Genomic DNA, 24,983 nt, shown 5'->3' on the forward strand with positions numbered 1-24,983 from the left:
TTGCAAAAAAAACTCACTCTTCCTGTGGATTCAGAGAGGAAAGAGCATGGCGAGGATCGGCGTGGTGCTTCCAGCGCATTTCTGCCTCGCGCCCGTGTTTGCATTCTGTCTCCCGCCACAGAGCAGCTGGGAGTGCGATGGCTTTTGTTGTGGGGGATTACTTGGAAGCGTATCAAGGACACGCCACAGCATTGTTCCCCGACGATTTAGCCCCTGAATGGCCTGGTTCACACGAAGCTCCAGTGAGGGTTAGCGCTGTTCGCTATGCTAATGCTGCTGCGATGAAGAGCTCGATGGAAAGGCCCACCACTGAGAGAACAGAGGGAAATATGTGGGGGAGAGTGAGAGGGGAGATAGAAACAGAGAGAGAGAGAGAGGGCGGGAAAAAGAGTGGGGGAGAGAGACAGAGGGAGACAGAGAGAGACAGAGAGAGACAGAGAGAGAAAGACATTGCATTCAGTTTCCAGGTCTCCAACAGCTCTGTGGGAGCTTTACACATTAGCACAGCTCCTAAAGGGAGCGCCAAAACTTTTTTGTTTGTTTAAAAAAAAAAAAAAATGACATGCATGTTGGTTATTTTTAGCTCTGCAGTTCACAAGCAGTTCCTTTGCTCGAGACCTAGTAACACAGGAAGGAACAAGGGTGGCATCCCAGTTCACAAACAGGAAAAAAACAGCTCCTTCCCCTTGCAGCTTCTACTTTGGATGGTCCATATTTTCCTGTGGAGACCATCTAGCGTATTTAAAAGATTGTAATCTGTCATTCTAACTCCAGGTGCCATAAACGTGCAGCTACTGCAGTGTAAACAGCACCCAGGCCGTAGAGCGCTGTTACGTTTAAAGACCTGCACAGGCCTGTTGAGCGGGAGGGAGCAGGGTGAGTGTGTAGTGGCTCATTTCGCTTGGATTTGGACTCGGGCCACAGCCCTGATGAAAGTTCTGGACACACCGCAGCAGTAATCGCGAGAAGGTTCTGCTGTGTCCTTGCCCCAGCTGCAGACAAAGGTAATAAAAAATGAGGATGACGTAATGGAACTTTCCAGCGTGGTGGCCGGGTGGGGGCCACGGAGCACGGCGCAGAATCGTAGCAGCTGCGGAGGGCGGCGTGTGGAAATGCCAGTGTTCCTGGCATCTGGGGAGGGGCTCCAGAGAACTTCTAACTCAGGCCCTTTAGATGCCGGTGACTGCCACTGGCTTCGGATTACAGGTACATTTTTCAAAAAGGACGCACAGCCCTGTTCATGGATCAGTGCGGCCCTCCAAATAAGATCATAATGGCAATTATGATCTGCACAGGCTAGCTGGTCAATTAGACCAATTAGAGAGAGAAAGAGATGCAGGACATATATATATATATGAGAGAGAGAGAGAGAGAGAGAGAGAGAGAGAGAGGGAGAGAGAGAGAGAGAGAGATATTGTTGGAGGTAGAGTGTGTGGACATATGTTTGTGAGTCTGTAAGGGGGATTGTGTGTGTGTGTGCGTGTGTGTGTCTGTTCATGTGTTCATGTTTGAGTTTGTGTGTGTGTGTGTGTGTGTGTGTGTGTGTGTGTGTGTGTTCGTGTGTTCATGTTTGCATGTGTGTGTGTGCGCGTGTGTTTGCATATGTCTCTGTCAGAGACTGATAGTGGCAACCATGCCTATATAAAACACAACCTCAGGCTACAGCTCTCTCTTCTATCTCCCCTCTCCAGAGGATCAGCCTGTTTGTTTTTAATTCTTCACTATTTTCCTAACCAAACTCTGGTCCCTAACTCACAGGCAGTCTAGACCCAGGCTTTCAACCTCCTGCGTACACCAGCCATCTTTCACGCTGCATCTGAATGTCACGCCTCTAATTGTCACCCTCCTGGAGCGAGGGAAAGTGACACTCTCTGCGTGGTCACTGGCTGGGAGGCTTCGGGGGGAGGAGGGTGGTGTATCTTACTTCTCCTGACATATTGATTGGCTCATCTATTGAGAATGCATCAGTCTCTGGCTGGCGCCCGATGCTTAAAAGGCCTCCAGTATTGCAAGGAGGTGGTGAATCGTGCTGGAAATCACGTTTGCGCCTCGTCACCGCGGCCGGCTGTGCGGGAAAGATTGCCGGGTGGCGACGGCGTCAGTCCTCGCCCTTTACCACGGGACGGAGAGCGAGAGTTTATCCAGCCGCCCCCAAAGGAAGAGGCTCCTACCCTCTTACAGCAGCGTAATAACAGAACAGCTCGCCACTGGGATTTGGCCCGTCGGCGAGTGACGTGGTTAATGTGTCACGCTCGTCTCATTCGTGGACCTTTGATGAAAGGGACCGGGTGAGGGAGGGACTCGACCTTCTACGTTTGGCCCTGTGAGCGCTAAAATAAGCCTGTTAGGGTGTATACAGAGGATCGTGTCGACTTCAGAGAGCGGTGCGCACGCCGAAGGGAAAGCCTCGACGTGGAAGGACGCCTGACTCCTTCTGCACTGAACATGAAGGCAGATTCTTTCGAGTTATTTTTCAGGTCCACTCGACACATTTCTGTTAATGGTAACAACACCAACAGCAACAACAAAAAGAATGTAATTTCCTGGGCTGGGAAAGGATGAATAACCGAATGCATTTCAGCGCGACTCATTCCAGCGGGGCTTTGTTTGTCTCATCTTAACACGGTCCTCACCGATGATGACAGTGTGCATTATATCTGATGAGATATGGAAACAGAACCAAGGTCTTTTACTTCTTTTTTAGAGGTAATGCTGAAGCATTTTGCTGTGGAATTACGGAGCTAATGGCAGGTCTCGAAATCTCGCACAGTTGTTTGGGAATGAAAGTTTAGCGCTTTTGGCGTTTGTGTCTGCCAAGTCTGATACAGATTGTACAGAGAAGGCATGACCTGTTTTGGGGACTTTGGGGAGGTTTGTGTCATAGATGTATGGCACATGTTTTAAAAGGATTTCTGTAACAACAGCCTTTCCTCGGAGCAAAGAAAATGGCTTTTGTATGTAGGAATATTGAGTGCTGTATTGTGTACTGTTTCTCATCCTGAGGAGGCAGATCTGTCATTATCCAAGCTGGCAGACTGTGTTTAAAACCTGTAATTGGGTGACATCTCTTAGTTTCTCTATATCATTAACAGTCCAGACAGGTAAGAGGAATCACTGAGCCAAAAGAGCCAAAATACAAACTGTCAGAGAGCCAGACACATCTCACTTCTCACATCTCACTTCTCACATCTCACATCTCATATCTCACTTCTCACATCTCACATCTCACTTCTCATTTCTCACATCTCACTTCTCACTTCTCACATCTCACTTCTCACATCTCACTTCTCACATCTCACATCTCACATCTCACTTCTCACATCTCATTTCTCACATCTCACTTCTCACTTCTCATATCTCACTTCTCACATCTCACATCTCACACGGGATGTGTGTGTTCACTATAATGCCAAATCTTCCCAAGCCATCAAGGATTAATTGTTTAACAAAGGGAATGGTTACAAAACAGACATATATACACGCACTATATTGCCAAAAGTATTCGCTCATCTGCCTTTGCACGCATAGGGTTTAATGTGATGTCAGCCCAACCTTTGCAGCTGAAACAGCTTCAACTCTTCTGGGAAGACATTTCACAAGGTTTAGGAGTGAGTTTATGGGAATCTTTGACCATTCTTCCAGAAACACATTTGTGAGGTCAGACACTGATGTTGGACGAGAAGGCCTGGCTCGCAGTCTCCGCACTAATTCATCCCAAAGGTGTTCTGTCGGGTTGAGGTCAGGACTCTGAGCAGGCCAGTCAAGTTCTTCTACACCAAACTCGCTCATCCATGTCTTTATGGACCTTGCTTTCTGCACTGGTGCGCAGTTATGTTGGAACAGGAAGGGGCCGTATCCAAACTGTTCCCACAAAATTGGGAGCATGAAATTGTCCAAAATCTCTTGGTATGCTGAAGCATTAACAATTCCTTTCACTGGAACTAAGGGGCTGAGCCAAACTCCTGAAAAACAACGCAACACCATAATCCCGCCTCCACCAAACTTTACACTTGGGACAATGCAGTCAGACAAGTACCGTTCTCCTGGCAACCAGCAAACCCAGACTCATCCATCAGATTGCCAGACGGAGAAGTGTGATTCATCACTCCAGAGAGCACGTCTCCACTGCTCTAGAGTCCAGTAGCAGTGTGCTTTACACCACTGCATCCGACGCTTTACATTGCACTGATGCACTGATGTACTGATGTAAGTGTAAGTCTTGGTTGCAGCTGCCCGGCCATGGAAACCCATTCCACGAAGCTCTCTGCGCGCAGTTATTGAGCTAATCAGAAGGCCATATGAAGTTTGGAGGTCTGTAGCTATTGACTCTGCAGAAAGTTGGCGACCTCTGAGAACTATGCGTCTCCGCATCCGCTGACCCTGTCATTTTACGTGGCCTATCACATCATGGCTGAGTTGCTGTCCTTCCCAATCGCTTCCACTTTGTTATAGTACCCCTGACAGTTAACTGTGGAATATTTAGTAGCAAGGACATTTCACGGCTGCACAGGTGACATCCTTTCATGGTATCAGGCTGGAATTCACTGAGCTCCTGAGAATGACCCATTCTTTCACAAATGTTTGTAGAAGCAGTCTGCATGTCTAGGTCCTTGGTTTTATACACCAGTGCCATGGAAGTGATTGGAACACCAGAATTCAATGATTTGGATGGGAGAGTGAATTGGCTATATATATATATATATATATATATATATATATATATATATATATATTACTGTGTGTAAACACTCTCATCCTACACTGATATTCACACACATAATTAATAATTTATAATGAATAAATGTATTATTTATTCATTTATTTATGTATATACAGTTAACTCAACCTTCAGGAAATTTCAATACACATAATGGTTCAAAATGGAAACTCCATGCCTTAATTCTAATCATTAGTTATTCTTAAAAAGCTGTAAAAAGACATGTAAAATGGATATAAAAAATACATAAACAATTGGAAATACCAATAAGCACAGTCAGCAGTATTCCAAATATTTCAGAAGTCTGGAACAGTTGTGGATTAGTCCGAGGAGAACGCATGAGCATCCTGGCCCCCCGCCAGGCATTGAAGATGGTGAGCACGGCACAGAAGGATCCAGGTGGAGCTTTATGCCTGCACCGTTTAGTGGAATCTCAGTCATCAGATATCTAAATATCTTTGCTGCTAGTGGTGCAGGGACTCTTGTCAGAATCAATGCCATAATGAATTCCACCAAGCACAAGTTAATTGCAGCCCAAAACCTGGCTGCCTCTGTTGGAGGCTGACAATTTGCCATTGATGATTGTTAAACAGAACAAGGGCTGTAAATGTGCATTAAAAACCAACAGGGAAATGGCTGCAGAAACACACAACAACAACAACAACAAAAAAACCCAAAAACAAAACAAAACAAAAAAGCTGTTTTCCAATGGCCATTACAGTATCCAGTTGGATTTAATTAAAAAGTTGTGGTTGGAAATGGAGAGGGTACTCCTCAAATAAATAAATAAAAAACAAATCAAAAGTCAAGAGGCTTTGCTGGTTCCTAGGACTGCACTTTTCTGGACTGAAACTGATGATGTCACTTCTGGGATCGGTTGCATCCTCTTATAATTCTTAGGGGTAACAGCTCCAATTTCCCCTATTGCTACTCTAACAACCTTGGTGCAAACTTTAACCTTTCTTTAACCTGAAAGAAGGTTAATTTCTCCTTTCCTTTCCATAACCTTAAGACCTCTATATTCCTTCATTTGGATGTTTCCATCTCTTGGGACTGCCACATTTATTACCACTGCTGTTTTTGGCATCTTATCTACTCTCACAGTGACTGGTTTATTTGTCTGGATCTGGAGCTCCCACAAGAGCTCAGGTGCTGGATTGTGTCAGAGGCTCCTTTGCACACTCTTCATCTCAGGTCTTGTCTGATGTGACACACCCCTACCTCGACTGACCTAACACTTAGTGCTTGATCTTTTGCTGCCATGATTAGTGTGTCTTTTCCAGCCACTGATGAGGTTTGGTTGATAGGCTTATGTCCACCACCTCTACTATCTGTCAGTGGTACAGTTCATCGAGGGGCTTATCCCACCAAGGCACCTCCCCTGCTTCCATGGCATCCCAAGCTGTCATTCCTTTATCAGCTCGTCCTGGGCTGCCATTGCTTGATGTTTGGTGTCTCTCCCTGGACAGTGGATCCCCCCCCCCCCCTCGCCCCCTTCCCACTGGCGTGCAGCCTTTCTATCTTGGATCTCATGTGGAGTGCCCGACTGGGAGGAGTTTTCTGGTCTTGACATCAACAACTCTTCTCTTGGATGGCTTATTGTGCCTGCTGGGTATCTGATGACTGGCAGGGCATGCTTGTGCGTGTTTGTGTTTGTGTGTGTGTGTGGGTGTGTGTGTGTGGATATATATCTACACACACACACACACACGCGCGCACACACACACACACACACACACACACACATCAGTCAGGTGTGTCCAAACTGGTACTGTATATACACATATATAGATAGACAGTAGTCAGTCTGTTCTCAGCCATCCTTTAATGTTCTGCCACTGAATTTCTGCTGTCTAGACATATTGGATGACAGCTCTCAACCCATCAGAGACACTGACGTGTAAAGAGCCCAGGAACAGCTCACATGTGTGTTGTAATTGTTATGCATATGGAGCAAACCTGGAATATGCTGTGCACTATAATAGGAAGCACTTTTCATGTTAAGAACTTCAGTCTTCCCAAGGCCTTCACAGAAAAATACCGCAATATCACAACCATTCTGTCCACAGAACATTTATTTAACAATTTTAGACAATGTCTTTTTTTTTTTGGCAGGATATATAATAGTTACACAATGTGTCCAACAAAAATATGGTGGGAAAAATCTTTGGTCCACTTAGAGAAAAACTATTTTAGTGAGCAAAGCTACATATCCTCTACAGGGAAGTTAAAGAGGGGGCATGTTTCCGTCGTGAAGGACGGGCAGCTTCGCTGACGATGCCAGGACAGGATTGTGCTGAAGAAGAACTGAAAGCACAGTGAGCCTCTCCGGAATGCCCATCGGTTTGAATGCTGCTTTCACACCAGCCCAGCGCACTGAACTCTGGGAGTGAAAAAGACCAGTATTCACAAACACACTTTCAAATGACCTTGGTGTGAATGCACCCGTAAACCGGTTTTATTTTCTGAAATTGCTTGACCCCACCTCATTAGACTACATGGATTCAGCCTGATTTTGACACAATTTCGTCAGGCGGGTATGAGTGCAAGTATTCCATCTTCTTTGATGACTTAATGATGGATCAATTACCCAGCCCATACCTTTTACATCTGGCATTAAATAAATGTTTTCATGCACCCCCACGCTGGTTCATGCAGTCCTGCCTTATTCAACATAGTGAATGAATAACTGCCGAGAGTTTAGTGTCAAGCATCAAACAAATAAGGGAGGAAAAAAGGTACAATTGTAAGGAAGCTTAGGGCCTGTCAATGTAGGAGCCACAGATTAGGATTCCAGACCCAAAGACACCCGCACACACACTCACACACACACACACACACACACACACACACACACACACACACACACACACACACACAAACTCACACACACACACACACACACACACACACACACACACACACACACACACACACACTCACACAAACACTCACACACACACACACACATACACATACACACACACACACACACACACATACACACAAGCACACGCACACACATACACACACACACACACACATACACACACGCACGCACACACATACACACACACACGCGCTCACACGCACACACATACACACACGCACACACGCACGCCCACACATACACACACACACGTGCACACACACACACACACACACACACACACTCACACACACACACACACACACGCACACACACATACACACACACACACAAACACACACACACACATACACACACATAAACACACACAAACACACACACACATACACACACACACACACACACACACATACACACACACATGCACACACACATAGCACAGATCAAATGAGTCTACTGTACGTGGAGATTTTGCTGTGCCAGTAGCTATACCATGTTTTCTCTGGAAAAAGGAACCCTGACTCTCACCAAAGAGTAATGGGGGGGGCTTCACGTGTGCACACTCTCGCTTGCGGTAAGAGGGCTCAGGGGGCTCATGTTTTTCCAAAACTGGAATGGAGAGCTCCACCTTAACATGCTTGGCAATGCACCAGTGTGTCTCCCTGTCAAAATGAAAGCGCACCTGCACGGGGCCCTGTGCGGCATGGTGAACGCTCCCATGTCCGCGCATGCCAGCCATCCAACGCGCTCACTGTCAGCTGCACATTACAGAACGAGGGTCATTTGGACACGTGGAGCTTCCAGATGGAGCAGTGCTGGACAGAGATGACTCTCCCCGCCCGGGTCCTGCCATGCTTGGCTTGGAGAAGTGCCCAGTTGTAAAATAGCATAAAATGGAGAAATTAGCTCTGCGAGTGCCACCGGGGTTATTGACCGTTTGGGGCCACTATTAATCATGGTTCAGAAAGCCGCAGCTGAGTGCAACTCGTCTGTGGCGCTGCCTTTTGTTTTGCTAGCTTTCTCCTGGAACTGTTCGTGGGGTGATTTGTCAGACGAGACTTGTCTGGGCTTTTGGATTTGAAGGACGTAGCTGTTTTGGCTACATGAAAGGGACCGTTTCACAGAGCCCAGGCAATTTTGGATCAAATGCGGCAGAGCTTTAGGTGCCTAGTCAATGCTCAGGAAGCAAAAATAAAAGCAAACCATACCATATCGTTGCATCCTGTATTAAAGGGGAAAATTGGGCCCAAAAACATGTTCTTGTCTTGGCTGGAACAACACTCGCAATTTTCTTTTTCACTTTTGTATGCCAGCAGAACTTTACAGCCTATAAGAACATCATATCACATTATTGTATATATGGAATATCACAGCAGACTGGCATTTTCATAATGCTCTGCACCTTCAAAGAGCCATGAATAATTGTGTATTTAAGCAATAAGACACGAGGGATAATCTCATCAATACTCTCGCAGCATGTTTTTTAAAGGTACAATTTAAAGACCCCAATCAGCGTAAAGATAAATACCTGGCATACTGGCTCCACTCACAATCTGTTGTGTGCAATATGAAAAAAAAATCAATGCCTACAGGAACTTCAGAAGCCCAAAAAATTTGATTTGCTCATTCATTACATCATGTGGGGTATTTTCAAGAGCTGCACTGATCTGGGGGCTTGACGTTAACAGTTCTTCTGTGTGTTGCAGTGGTTTGGAGATCTGGTCACCCCTGTCTGGTGGGAAGACGTTTGGCTCAAAGAGGGATTTGCCCATTTCTTCGAGTATGTTGGCACTGACTTCCTCTTTCCAAAGTGGAACATGGTGAGCTTCTGGTAAACTTCCTCTGTCTGTTTATTTGTTTGGAAATGATGACATCATACTTCATGATATGACTGAAAAAGTGTAATATACGGTTCTATCTGTAACGGTACAGTAAGTACAGTACCAAAATTACTGTTTATCTTTGAGCATGTGTGTAAAAATACACACTCCTGTGCAATTAAAATGGTCTACACTCAAAATATTGTATATTGTTCAGCTTCTGATGGTCTCAAAAGCAAATCATTGCAAAAATTTTTATCTCCCAGGCATGTTAGTATCAATTTTGTACCAAACATTTAAATCGTTTTATGATTTTGTCTTTATATATTTTATAGTGAATTCTCAGCTTTCCTCAATAACAGTTCACTGAGCAGCGAACAGTGACGAGAAATTGCTCTCCGCAGTCATTTGTTGTTAGGCCCATTAAATTTAATTTTGGACTTGGCACATTACGAGTGTATCTCATATTTTCAGGACAGTATTGTTAGTGAGTGGTCATTTTATTTTATGTGGTCTGTATTTTTCTCTGCTTTGGCCTTGTCACATTCCACATCCTTATGTGCAGACACAAACTCACTTTCTTCACACATGGACATCTCTGTTCTCACACACGCTACCTCCTGGTCAAAGACATTGTTTGGTCTTCATAGTAATCAGGCACCTCTAGTTACAGTCAGCAAGCAAAAATTAAAAATGCACAAAGCATATTAATTTGTTTTCCACAGCATGTTTACAGGAGTAAACAAACCATATGAGCGTAAGAAGGTGTAAAACAATCGTGACGTTCGGAGGCTTAAGCAGGATGCGGGGACGAGACACGTTGAAACAGACATTTATTGACACACCTTACAACAATACGTAGCATGTAGGCTATATTTTCAAACACCAACAACATCCACGATAAGACAAGAGACTTTTATACACTCGCAACAATGACACACAACAAGGATCAGGTGTGAAACACGAGAGGGCGTGGCAATACAGACGAACACACACACACGGAGACGTTTGAGGGGAGGGAGGGGCCGTACTGTGACAGAGACCCACCCAACGGTGCGACTCCTGGCGCACCAGCCTCTCAGGCTGCGGCTCTGAGACCAATGGCAAACGGCGAGGCAAGAGGGCCGGATAACCCGCCACGGGCCGGCGTGAGCAGGACAGCAGGGCGTAGGACAGGGACCAGGACGATGACCGACACCGGGACGCACACACTAACGGGGACGGGCACAGACACAATGGGGAACGATGTGATCGGTACATTCAACGTAATTGGGACAGACACGGTGATGGGGACAGGCACATGAAGGATTGGCTAATAGTCCGGAAAAGGGGGAAGGAACCCCAGCCAGTCCCCCCAGGTGCAGGATGGGTCGGGGACCGACTGGCCTGCGGGGGATTGTCCCATGCCGGCTTGAGCAGTGGCGGCTGTTCTGGTTTTGGCGTATGCGCCTCAGGAAGCGCACCGGATCTATTGTCCGTTTCCGGTGCAGGCACCGGTGCCGCTGCCTTTTTGCCTCTACGAGGCTTAGGCGTAGGCGCATGCGTCCTGGGGCTCTTCGCCTTAGAGAGAGGAGTGTTCTCCTCCTTCTATGTCACCCGCGGCAGCTTGCTTGCTCCGGGGCGGCGTGCCCTGGGCGGAGCCTTGGGTGTTCGGGGTTCGTCGTTCTTGGAACCTGTAATGTCGCTTTGAGAGGGAAGATCCCCATGAGGGACCTCCTCCACTTCCGTTGCAGGGTCCTCCTCACAATCGGACCCACTGTCCGACCACAGACTGACGTCACTATACTCCCCACACTCCATGTAGCCCTTATACTCTTCCAGGTAGGGGTCGTAGGACCCAGCGGAGTCCACCTCCTAGTGCCGGTTCTTGTAGTCCGGCTGGCCTCTGCAGGACTCAGCAGAGTCCAACCCTGGACCATACACGGGGCCACCTCCAAAATCGTCCAGTGGGTTCTTCCCCCATTGTGGACCTATGGAGCGAAGCCAGGATGAGCAAAGGTCTCTCTGCGGGATGGTAGAAGTCCACGGAGTCAGACTCCGAAGACTGGAAATCATTATACCAGTCCCGGTAGCCAGAGGTGGTTCCGCACAACTTCGCCGCTTCTGCTCCCGGACCACTCTCACCTGGACCACACTCACCTGGACCACACTCACCTGGACCACTCTCACCTGGACCACTCTCACGTGGACCACACTCACCTGGACCACACTCACCTGGACCACTCTCACATGGACCACACTCAACTGGACCACACTCACCTGGATCACTCTCACCTGGACCACTCTCAACTGGACCACTCTCACCTGGACCACACTCACCTTGACCACTCTCACCTGGACCACTCTCACGTGGACCACTCTCACCTGGACCACTCTCACCTGGACCTCACTCACCTGGACCACTCTCACGTGGACCACTCTCACCTGGACCACTCTCACCTGGACCACTCTCACGTGGACCACTCTCACCTGGACCACTCTCACCTGGACCACTCTCACATGGACCACACTCAACTGGACCACTCTCACGTGGACCACTCTCACCTGGACCACTCTCACCTGGACCACTCTCACATGGACCACACTCAACTGGACCACTCTCACGTGGACCACTCTCACCTGGACCACTCTCACGTGGACCACTCTCACCTGGACCACTCTCACCTGGACCACTCTCACATGGACCACTCTCACCTGGACCACTCTCACCTGGACCACTCTCACCTGGACCACTCTCACATGGACCACACTCAACTGGACCACTCTCACCTGGACCACACTCACCTTGACCACTCTCACCTGGACCACTCTCACGTGGACCACTCTCACCTGGACCACTCTCACGTGGACCACTCTCACCTGGACCACTCTCACCTGGACCTCACTCACCTGGACCACTCTCACGTGGACCACTCTCACCTGGACCACTCTCACCTGGACCACTCTCACGTGGACCACTCTCACCTGGACCACTCTCACCTGGACCACTCTCACGTGGACCACTCTCACGTGGACCACTCGCCCCTATTGTGGGACTCCGGAGGGGGCCCAAGAACACGGGGGGCTTCCCTGCAAGAGCTGTAGGAGGGCGTTGACTTCCCTTCATTCCCTTCCTCTTTTTGCCTTTCCCAGGCATCCTTCATCGGTCGGCGTTTCTGTGACGTTCGGAGGCTTAAGCAGGATGCGGGGACGAGACACGTTGAAACAGACATTTATTGACACACCTTACAACAATACGTAGCACGTAGGCTGTATTTTCAAACACCGACAACATCCACGATAAGACAAGAGACTTTTATACACGTGCGACAATGACACACAAGGATCAGGTGTGAAACACGAGAGGGCGTGGCAATACAGACGAACACACACACACACACACACACACACACAGATGTTTGGTGGGGGGGGGGGTACCATGACAACAATGCTACTCGTATAGAATAGTGAATAAAAGTGGGTTTACTGCTGTGGCATTATTGCAGGTTACCCACTTTATTACAAATGATTATTTATTAGAAACAGCTTGTTTAATGAAACTTTACTGTTATTGTGCCAGTACAGCATAACACGAGGCTTTGCAGCCGCTCCTGGTGAGGCATGCAAATGTCCCTGACAAGACAAGGGCTTCAGATGGCATGAACAATGCGAAAACAGGACACACAATGCAAGATTGGACAGTCCAACATCAGGAAGTGCTGTCAGCATTGCCAGGCAAACACGTACAAGGAGAATAACAAATTATTAAGGAAAGAAAAAAATGTGCGTGAAAGGTCAGGTTGTGTTGTGTGGTTGAGACTTATAGATAAGTGTACAGTTGTAGGTGTTTGGCTATAGCCTATCGGTGTCTTAAGGAGTGCTTCTTTAACAACTCTTAAGCAATGGTCAGTTTCTCCTGTTTTTGGGTAGCAGGCCAGTCTCAAGCCATACGAGCTCCAGCCACACTGCTGTGTGTAAAACAAACACGCACAAACGCACAAACGCATGTTTCCATTCCACTACCATGTCTGTGTCCATGCAGTGTCCAGAATAGACTGTCACCAAATTAACACACGGTCGGCAGTTGTCATGTGAACAAGAACTGACCGATGATGAAGAGAGCAAAAAGTGGATGAAAAATCGTGCATGAGAAGAGGCAGCTATAAAAGAGACTAAGAAACATAACACCTAAGAAATGTACATACCGTGGTCATTAAAAATACTCAATGTATTTTTCAACATGTACTTTGAGTGTTCTGATATCAGAAAGTAACAGACTTGGTCAAGGAAACAATTTTGATCTTTACATCTGTTATTTCTTTCATATCAGAACAATTTGTTGGGCATTACCTATGACCTGGAGTGTCTGGGTTTCTACAGGATAGAGGATATGTTTAGAAGTGTTTATTCAACGTGCCACTCAACATGACATCCATTTGTCCTTGCATTTGACTCCTGACGATTTCAAGCATTTTATTCAATTATGGAATAACATGCAAACCTTGAACTGCAACCCTGTTGGCAACAAAGGTATATTTTTACCATGGAAAATGCTTATTAATCATATGTTTAGTTAGCAAGGCTAACAAATAACTAGGCTTAATCTTAGCGTGGCGCTGATCTTTTGTCCTATTTTAATCTGTTCTGCACATTAAAAACAAAAGCAAATTAGTAGAGTGACAGCAGCTCTGCTATTTCTGGATGGATATTGATCACCCCCTTCTCTCCATCACACACATCCTTCCAATCTCTCTCTCTCTCGCTCTCTCTCTCTCTTTCTCTCTCTCTCTCTCTCTCTCTCTCTCTCTCTGTGTGTGTGTGTGGGTGTGTCTCTCTCTTTCTCTCTCTGTGTCTGTGTGTGTCTCTCTGTGTGTATCTGTGTGTGTGTGTCTGTATGTGTGTCTCTCTCTGTGTGTCTCTCTCTCCTCTGTGTGTGTGTATCTCTCTGTCTCTCTCTCTGTGTGTATCTCTGTCTCTGTCTCTCTCTCTCTCTCTCTCTCTGTGTGTGTGTGTCTCTCTCTCTCTCTCTCTCTCTCTCTCTCTCTCTCTCTGTATGTGTGTGTGCGTGTGTGTGTCTCGCTCGCTCGTCCAGTTCTCCATGGACAACATTCACATCAGCTCGCATGACGCCCACTGTGTGACCGTGTCCTTATCAGTGTCGGTCAGAATGACAATCATGTGTGCACTGAGCAAACCTCCCAGCCCATGCGGTGCGACAGCAGATCATGTCTGCCTGCCGCTGCTCACGCGGTGAGCGCTCAGAGTGGGTGCGGCCAGGTCCGTTACAGTGGCTTCTGCTGTATGCTACGGTGAGCCTGTGGGGCTCAAAAAGCAGAGGTTCATCCCCAGTGTGCTCATTGCTCTCCTAACCCTTAAAATAGCCTCAGCCGCTCCAGCCGACAGCCAGACAGAGGCGCGAAGCCGTCACATGGTCCATGATCGGATTTCAGAAGGGTGGACTGTCGCAGCTGCTGTTAAATCATTAGTGCAAGCAGAATGGCAGGCAATTAGGAGGACCGCGAAACAGCATCTTTTACGCCATAAAGCTGTCAGGAGTCCTGGACACTGGCCGGTGCGTTGTCATGGAAACCGGCGTGAGTGGCAGCATGTTCTACTGTTGAGTTTTAAAAAAAATATCTTTAGTTGAAGCTCACACTGCCTATAGAATGTATTAAACATTCATAACACATGGCCAACTTGCTCATAAACCATCTGTAGACATTTATAAATGCTTAAAACATCATCCCTTAGCAGTTGTCCTAATTGTCCAACTATTATATATGGCTTATTAATGAATTTACAATTTGGTAATTCATATATTTTGATTTATACATTGCTAAATACTGCTTATTAACAAATTAGGTCTCCAAATGAAGTTCTTAAAGCTTATCCTTGGACATAACTAGGTATTAAATTATTTCAGACAGGGTCAAGCATTACCATTATAGTAGCATAGCAAGTTCCACAACTATCAAGATAGTGACATTATTCAAATGTCACACAAACCTTACTAAACAACAGGATAAAGCAAAATCCCAGATGCTGCACTATGAGAACAAACTTTGCCTCCACCAAAATCTGTTTTGTAGAAACAGAATAGAACAGAGCTAGTCATTAGCATGATAATATCTCAGGACCGGGGAAAGCAGTAGCGCATGCAGCGAAGAGGCTCTCAACACGCACAACTCGAAGAAAAAAAGCGCTCGGGGCGCAACTCAAGAAAATCAGTAAGTAGGCCGGTCATCAGCATAACAAAACCTGATGAGCTATTTCAGCGCTGGCCATGGCCAAAAGCTTTCCGCCTGAATGAGGAGTCGTAATGGTAGCTCGGCTTCCATCGTTATCCCACGTGCTGTAGGCTGCTATTTTCTGATTTAAACGGCACGGTTCGGAGCGGACATGCTCCAGGCGGCTGCAAGGTGTTTGCATGGTAAGTTTTTCTGCCGCTGCACGTCTTCTTGGAGCTCTGATCAAGTGCTGCTTGTTCTTTCTTCCTCTCGTTGTCCCTGCCAGTTATCCACAGTCTTCACATTCTTCATTGCTCTCTCACAAACCTTAATGTATCGCTTTTGGCTAAGAAAGCCTCCCTGGTGAGATATAAGAAATAAACTAAGTAGTAGGCTATAAATTGCAGGTACCCCCTCCCACACACACACACACACATGCACACTACTATTACTATATGTGTTGTGCATTACCATTGACATTCCATTCACTGTAACATTAGCTAAATAACGCTTTGTCTACCTAAAACCAACCCCGACTATAACCTCAATAATTAAATTGTCTTTTTGGCCCTTTTATTTGATTTTTGTTTAAAATACATTTTGTTACAGTCAATATCCCTGCAAAGCGTTATTGTTTTCCTATGGGCACAGGTCCCCACAAAGAGATAAATACATTCATACACACACACACACACACACACAATGTCTGTTCTAATATTTTTTACCTGCCCTTAGCCACCTTGGTTGTGGAGTGTTAACCAAGCAGAGAACCCCATTTCGGCTCATTTCAGGGACTGATTGTGTCTGTCACATCTGCGCAGCTTTGATCGCTACACTTCACCAGGCCACCAACAATGGCCATATGGACCATACCATTGGCCAGCGGGGTGGGGGGGTGGGGGATGGGGGGTAATGGTTGTTAGGTAAACACAACACATGAGATTAAGGAGGTTTTCAGCATCAAGCCCCATAACCAATAGCTCCATGTAGAATAAACGCAAAAAGTCGCACCCAAAAATACAGATCAGCTTTGGGTAGGTCCAACTCAGTTAAATGAATAAAAAGGGAACAGACTTGGTGCACAAGGCTACAACCCCTAACTACAACCCTCCAAGTATGATGGATGGGATGGAGTGCAAATAAAATTTGAACAATAACAGAGAATATGTAGGTATTTACTTCCACAAGTGTGCTCCCTTAAATAGAACCTGCACACAGTACCAGGCTTGTGTTCTGAGACACTTCGGCTGAGGGGGTTGTGTTTCCGACAGTTGTGTGCCTTTTGTTTCTGCCCTGGCGGTGAGGGTGGTGGAGGTATAGGATGCAGCGGGCGGAGGTACGGATGCGTGCCACAGCACAGGAGGGCGTAGCTGCTCATACAGTCCCTGGGTCTGTTTGTGAATTCCTCCCCGTGTGTAACAGCGCCACTTGAACATTAATTTTTCTTTCTACGCAACCACCGGAGCTGGTGCAGGGAGCTGCAAGGCTGGCGCGGTGTCAATGCCTCCGTTTGCCGATTGATTGGTTTGGGTCCCATGTCTGCTGGATAGCACTTTAAAGGCTTTTAGGGGGATGTGGAGGGACTGATGTCAATAAGCAGGACTATAAATGAAATATAGGATGTAAACACCCTGAGAAGACCATGTTCACTCCAGATGGGACTCTTTTAATGACACTAATTTTACTATTGATTTATGTGACTTCAGACCTGCCTCGACAAAGAACACCACATTCTTTTCTCTTTCACGGTCTTCTCTTTTTTATTTTTCAATTCCCTCTCTCATTTTCCTCCTCACTATCTGATTCTTTTTGTCTTCTTGTCCCTCTCACTTTCTCTCTCTCACTCATCAAATGCCACGTGTGTCTCTTTATGTCTCTCTGTCTCTTTGTATATTCTTTCCTATCACTTTAATTCCTTGCTTTGCCCACTGCGTTAAGCAGCACAGGTTAACGGCATGAATGTAGACTTGTCCACTGCAGATGCACTATAATTCCAAACTTTGTTCGGTAATAACCCCACATAATTCTGCCATGCCATATAACATTTCTACTTTGGCTGCTGCATTGTTTATAAAGCTTGTCTTTAAAAGGACACAGCTGGGCAGGGAATAGTTTGAGCGCTGCAGCCAAGGTATCTCATTTAGAGCAAAAAATGTGTTAAATGGGAATAAAAGCATTGCGTATCTTAGAATTTATGCAAAGATTATATCAGTTTATTGACGTCTGTATACTCTGGTAGATCAGCAGGACACGACTGATTGTACATGCACCATTTGTGATGAAATGGCCTCAGGGGTTTTTTGGGTGAACATTCTGAACGAATGCAGCAGTGTTTTTTTGGGCTGGAGGTGTGCTGGGTGACTTTATTGTTACCTTCCACAACACATGCATGTAGACGCAGGAGATCACCACAGCAACGACCATGCAAGACGAGATGGGACAGACCGGCAAAGAATGTGTAGGCAGCTAATCAATATAGAGCAATTGTTGACCTATATCAGCAGCTACACCTTCCTCCGCGGTGGCATCCATCCATACCTCCACCCGCCATATCCTATACCTCTTCCGCCACCACTGCCAGAGGAAGAAACAGAAGACACGCCTCCGGAATCGTCGGAAAGATTCTTCTCAATTTCACCAGGAAATGGTACTCAATCCCAATGTCGATACAGGACTCGGTGTGGTGGTATCTAATTATTAGAATTATATAACGTCCCCCAACTTATCCATTCAGTTCGTTACAGAATTGTGACAAACGCACGTAGCACTGATATGCCACTGTTTACAGCATAACATTAGACGCGGGGTAGAGTTTTTTTCACGAAGTTGTGTTTTAATAGCTAGTTATATTTTATTACTAATTTTCCTATTTGATAAGTGCAAGCACCTCCGGCTCATTCAGAGTTCTGCAGTAAATTGCATGAGGCAGTACTGTACCATCAGATCCTGGCACATGTCGGCCACAGCCAGCATCTCATAGTGGCGCCTGGCCTCGAGTTTATTATTGCAATAATATCACAGTTCTGTTACCTGTGTTTATGTAGCTTATGCTGTATTATTTTGTGGCATTACTGTTAGTGGTTTGTTTTTATTTTGTCATTAGTAGGTCAAAAGTGAATAAGGTGGAGTGATATAAATATTTTTTTAAATGTGGTTTCCCACTACTGATGCTCACAGAATTCTTATCACATTATGAGGTCCCAATTGCAATAAAGTTGTACCCTAATTAAGAGTTAAAATATTTATCAATGGCATTTAGTCAGTTGTAAAAGCAGCTACGTGTTATATTGTAGAATTTCTGGAAGATACAACCATACTTCTGGTGATCACCCACGCAACAGAGTTCAGTCTCCACCCATCGCCTGGACACCAGACATTGTGTAGAGGTCCATGTCAGACATTGTCTAGAGGACCATCCTAGACATTTTGTAGAGGTCCGTCCCATACATCCTGTAGAGGTCCGTCCCATACATCCTTTAGAGGTCCATCCCAGACATCCTTTAGCAGTCCGTCCCAGACATCCTGTAGTGGTACGTCCCAAGCACACTTATTTCTAGGCCCCTCTCATGATGTTAAGCATCTTCACAGAAAGTTTAGGACTTCTACATATTAATGGAGTTTTTAATCATTTTTTATAGTCAAACATTTAAAAATGGGATCATCAGTTGTTTGAAGAGTTAGCTGATTTTGTTTGCTTGCTATATAGTAACATTATTGTCATAGTTTCGAAGAGGTAGCACACAAACCTTTCTGTTTGTATCACTGGTGTTCTTATGAAAAATCGGGTTGAAAAAAAATCCTACATTTTGCGATGGCTCATTAAGTGATTCACATTTCCCATTATACCACGGAGTTATCCAAAGGTAATTGTACCATAGACGTAATTCCATTGTAAGTAATTTCACCCTACATTAGCTTAGCTGTTTCTTTTAGTAATAGAAAACGGATGATTGATAACACATATCTCCTTTATTCAATCCGGCACCATTGGATAGTTCTCTAACATTATGTAATATAGAAATATAGCAAGAAACTTCCCAACAAACACAGATCAATTTTTGAATCTCACTATGTGAACATTTGCGGTATTGATTCGCTTTCTGTACCAACATTACTCAGAATTTTTTTTTTTCTGTTTTGAGACAGTGAAGCTAAGTGAAAAAGATGAATTTCTAAGAATAGTTTATTTGCATTTATGCCAACAGCATTTAGCAAATGTTTTTGTCCAGTGTGAGTTACAGAAGTACCTTGTTGCCTCCATAGAATCTCTCCATATGCTGATGCAAAAAGGCCAGCATCTAAGCACGCCCTCAAACTACAGCCTTATTAAAGTCAGGGAGTCAGTTTTGTATTAATTGTGTGTGACATTTATTGTAATGTTTTATGATTAACATTACTAGGTGCAAGGTTAGAGGTTATTTAAGTGCCTTTTGAGGATGTGTGTCTTCAGTCTGGGACTGTACACACAGGCAGGGGAAGTTTATTCGACTGTCCAGATGCCAGCATAGGGAAATCCTTGAGTTGGTGTCCCTAGTCTGACCTACAAAAGATTTAGAGGCTATGTTAAATGTTTACAACAAAGGAATATTAAAAAAATTAAGTATGATGTCAAAGTTGACCATTCTGAGCCTGTAAGAATGTATGGTTTCATAATGATTATTTAAAAAAACTAGACTGTAGGTTTCTGTGAGTCAGGTACAGTAGGTATTCTGTTGTTCTATGAAAGCTATCTCCAAAATTAGTATTTTACAGATGTCTATTGTAGTTTATGGTGTGGAACACAATACATTATCCATTTCTTTAGCAAATTAGTCTACTTTAGTTGGATATTTGACTCCCAGAATCATAACGGTAATCTTCAAAAACAGTGCTGTGGGACTTGAGACTTCCAGATTTGTCGCCAGTTTTTTTTCTCTCCCTCTAATTTATTCCCCCACATCCTCCCTGGGATTAATGTTTTAAACTGGAAACTTTTTTAACTACAAAGCCTCTAGTGGCCAGGAATTATTCATAATAGCTCAGGCAAGGTTTAATAAACCATCAACATCTTAAATACAAACTTGTTTTGAACATCTGCCTTTGTCCTCTTGTTGTTCATATTCACAAATGGCAATTCCCCATTTCTTAAGCCAGAGAGGACAGCAACTCTTTGAGGTTCCTGTAGAATATTAAAATCTATCTTAGAAAGTGCAAATTATAATTATAATTATATACTGTATTGGTCTTATTGTAAAATCTCATATGGGACTATATATAGTAGAGAAAATACAGCCCTGGGCGCATGCGCACTCTCTCTCTCACACACACACACACACACACACACACACACACACACACACACACACACACACACACACACACACAGGCATTTATCTCTGCAAATGCAGACATGCCATTGTGAATTGCTTTATTTTTCAGCATGCTGAATTCCTTCAGCTATGTTATTTCTGCGCTGAACCAAGGTTAGCTGAAACTCACTCTCTCAGGCTATCCTACATCCATGAGCGCTGCATTCTGCATTCCAGAGTTGACTAGTTAGATTTACAATATCTTATGCCACCCAGGAATTTATAAGCTGTTTATCTGGCCAGTGTGTGTTTACTTGCATGTACATGCACTTCATACATAAATCCTAATACAGATAACCATTAATCAAATCAAAATAAGGAAGACTTTTTGCATTTTAATGTTGATATCTTGTGAGCTCACTAGAATAACTCAATGATGGGGAGTTGAAGCATGGCAAATCTTTCAGCATGAACATTTTGCCCATGCATAGTTAGGAATTATTTCTGAACACTTGACAGTCTGGGCACTACAGAGCCCCACCTTCAGCATAACTCAAACTGTGTGGGAACACTTGGGAAAAACATAAATAAAAGCCGTCAAAAGAAGTTAATCATGGAGACACCTTTTTTGTTGTTTAAACAAATATTTAGACTTTTTTTTCCATTTTGTGGCCTAAGACCTTAGTCCAGGTCTTTATATCTGCTCAAGTCTATGTAGGTTGAGGTTCCAGGTCTTCATATTACATTTAGCTGACAGTCTTATCCAAAGCAACTTACAAATATGAATGAGTACAACTTCAGCAATTGAGGGTTAAGGGTCTTGCTCAGGTGTCCAAAAGCAGCACATTGGCAGTGATGGGGCTTGAACCAGCTACCTTCTGATTATAAGTCAAGTACCTTAACCGCTGAGCTCTAAGCAGGTTGAGGGTGTAGGTCTTTATATTCGGTCCAGTCTCTGCAGATTGAGGTTTCAGGTCTTCATATCCGGTCCAGTCTCTGCAGGTCTATGCAGGTTGAGGTTCCAGGTCTTTATATACAGTCCAGTCTCTGCAGGTCTATGCAAGTTGAGGTTTTATGTGTTTTGTGTTGGATCTTCTCGATCAGCATTAAAAGGGGGTAAAACGAAAACAGTGAAAGAAAGATTTCGTGACAGTAAACGCACATTCCCGTCATGTAAAGTGCAACATGTAGTGGTGTGAAGCTTTCACCTTTCTGCCTGTATGCTTGGCAGGAAAAGCAAAGATTCCTCACTGACGTTCTTCACGAGGTGATGCTGCTCGATGGGTTGGCTAGTTCCCATCCCATCTCCCAGGAGGTGTTTGAAGCAGCCGACATCGACCGAGTTTTCGACTGGATCGCCTACAAGAAGGCAAGGGTCTCTCCTGCATGTTGTCGTTCACCTCAGTTTGGCAGAATATGGTTTCATAGTTTTAAACATCGATGTAATGTTTTTTTCCCCAGTTTCTACCGTGTGCTTTTCTGACACGGCCGGTATTTATGCACGGCTGCCGTGGGAACAGGGGCCACATACAAAACCAGCAGCACACCTGAACGTTAAAGAAAAGATTAATTAAGAGAGGGTCGCCATTTTCTATGCTGGCTCTCTCTATATGTGACCTGTAGATGGGCTTTGCTACCGGTTTTTTCAATAAAACTAATTTTTGTTTGGCTGGGTTGAACACCTGGGGTTACTCTAATGTTTCACGTACTCTAAGGAGTTATGAATTAATCATCCAGGAATTCTAAATGAAATCATTTTCATTTTGTGTATCCCCCTGCAGATACCAAAGAAAAATAGTTCAATTAAAAGAGTGGATTTTTATATGAATGAGTGAGAGGAATGGTTTGAATAAAAAAATAAGCCACTGGCTTCAGGGAACAGATATACAAAAACAGTTTGGCTTAAATATTTTTAATCACCCCTCTTTCTCTGTCTCTCCTGCTCTCTCTATCTTTCAAACATGCTCACACATGCCCTCTCACTTAGACACGCACACCTACACACACACACACACAGAGAGAGAGAGAGAGAGAGAGAGAGAGAGAGAGAGAGCCTCCCTTTCTTTAAAATTCAATACATTTTGTGTAGCATACAAGTGATATACCAAAATATGCAAAATCAAGTTAAAACCATACCGGGTGCAACCTACAGCCCTTCTTTAGCTACCTTTTTGCCCTCTGTTTTATCAGAATGACAGCTGTTCTTTTTAATGGTATTCTTTCAAGCTCTTTGTCATCTCTTTATCAGACAGTCCATTCTGACATAAGTAAAGTCTGTAGTCTACCCTTGTATTTCTCCCGTGCCCTTAGACTCCCTGTCAGTGGTCCTTCCAGGTGTCAGTCAAAGTGAAAATCCCACCTTCTCTCACTCCCGCTGGTCCCGAGGTGTCACTCTCTGCGCCCGTCTCAGGGCGGAGAGATAGTCAGACAGATTCCCTTATCTCCCTCTGCATGACTTCACAGAGCCTCAAACTGCACACTCGCTGGGAATGACGTGGCCCCCTGGAGCGCTACGAGGACGTGATATTTGTCTGATAGCAGGACTCAAGGACTGAAATCAGATAGGGACCCATAACAATGCAAGCTGTCAATGTCCCCATGTCTGCTGAACGGATGCAGCCACAGAAACAGTGTGGGACACTTGACAGCCCTGTTTGATATCCAGTGCTGCATATTAAAAAAGTAACGATCTGTTATTTTTTTTAACCTTTAAACAGTATACTCGAGTCATTCAAAAAAATAGAAAATAAACGAAACAAACTGCAATCTCTCTCTTCTGAATTATGCATCTAAAAATATGGGAAAACAAACTCAATTGCACATTCTTAACTATTACTAAATCATGCCTTTGCTTTAAAAAGCATGTTCTTAGGTGACATTTCTCTTACCCTGTACCTGCAAACATATGGAGTGGGAATGAGTGAGTGCGTCCAGGTGCTCTCTGTAAAGGCTTCAGTGCTAAATTAACAGATGAATGACAGGAAGGCCTTGTTTTATTGGAAGGATGATATGAGTATCATTGCTAATGAACTGGAGGTCATGATGGCATGTCTGTGTGTTGGCGTGCAGGGAGCAGCTCTCATCCGCATGCTGGCCAATGTCATGGGACAGCCTGTATTCCAGCGAGGCCTCAATGTAAGCAATCAACCATCTCTCTCTTTCTTCTTTATATATATATATATATAGACACACACACACACACACACACACACACACACACACACACACACACACACACACACATATATATATATATATATATATATATATATATATATATATATATATATATATAGACATACACACATACACACACACACACACACACACACACACACATATATATATAGACATACACACACACACACACACACACACACACACACACACACACACACACATATATATATATAGACATACACACACACACACACACACACACACACACACACACACACACACACACACATATATATATAGCATACATACATACATACATACATACATACATACATACATACATATATATATAAAATCTGTTAACTTTATTCTTTCAGGATTTTAAAATCCAACAGTCACATTTTTTTCTCCTGCACTTTTCTATTAGCCTTAAGATCTCAGAAAATGAAACTTTCTTACAAAGATGTTTTTTTAAATGATACCTTCATTTTTTTTAATCGCCTTCCCGTTTACTGACTGGCGACGTCTCATTCCCTGGCGCTAATGTGAGTTTCTCACGTTGGTTTTTAGTGCCTCCTTGGCTGTAACGCAGCCATCTACTTTACATGAGACATGAAGCGTTTTGCCGTCACGTGTGCCGAAGTTAACGCTCAAGACAGCAGCGGAGCCGAAAAGAAAATCGGGCTACCTGACATGCGGCATTCACCACAGTTGCTGAGTTCACAACCTACATGGAGTTAATGTTTCTGCCACGTATGCTTCTCGTGCGGCGAGAAGAAAACACTGCCACATCGTTACTTTTCACACCCACACGTGATGATTGCGGCGAGCCAGTGGCTGCGCTATAGACGGAGAAGAGCAGGCTGGCAGGCTTTATTAAAC

General features: G+C 44.7%; 1 protein-coding gene across 1 annotated transcript in view; it reads left to right on the top strand.

The window, feature by feature from the left end:
* The window catches only part of trhde.2 (thyrotropin releasing hormone degrading enzyme, tandem duplicate 2), a 142,621-nt gene that overhangs the window by 61,697 nt on the left and 55,941 nt on the right, over positions 1-24,983 (top strand). The window contains exons 6-8 of the mRNA XM_026997268.3: positions 9,314-9,427; positions 22,153-22,290; positions 23,991-24,056. Of these exons, the coding sequence (XP_026853069.2) occupies positions 9,314-9,427; positions 22,153-22,290; positions 23,991-24,056 (318 nt within the window). The remainder of the gene's footprint in view (positions 1-9,313; positions 9,428-22,152; positions 22,291-23,990; positions 24,057-24,983) is intronic.

The sequence above is a fragment of the Electrophorus electricus genome, chromosome 11 (assembly GCF_041902795.1).
Source record: "Electrophorus electricus isolate QZ-2024a chromosome 11, ASM4190279v1, whole genome shotgun sequence".
NCBI lineage: Eukaryota > Metazoa > Chordata > Actinopteri > Gymnotiformes > Gymnotidae > Electrophorus > Electrophorus electricus.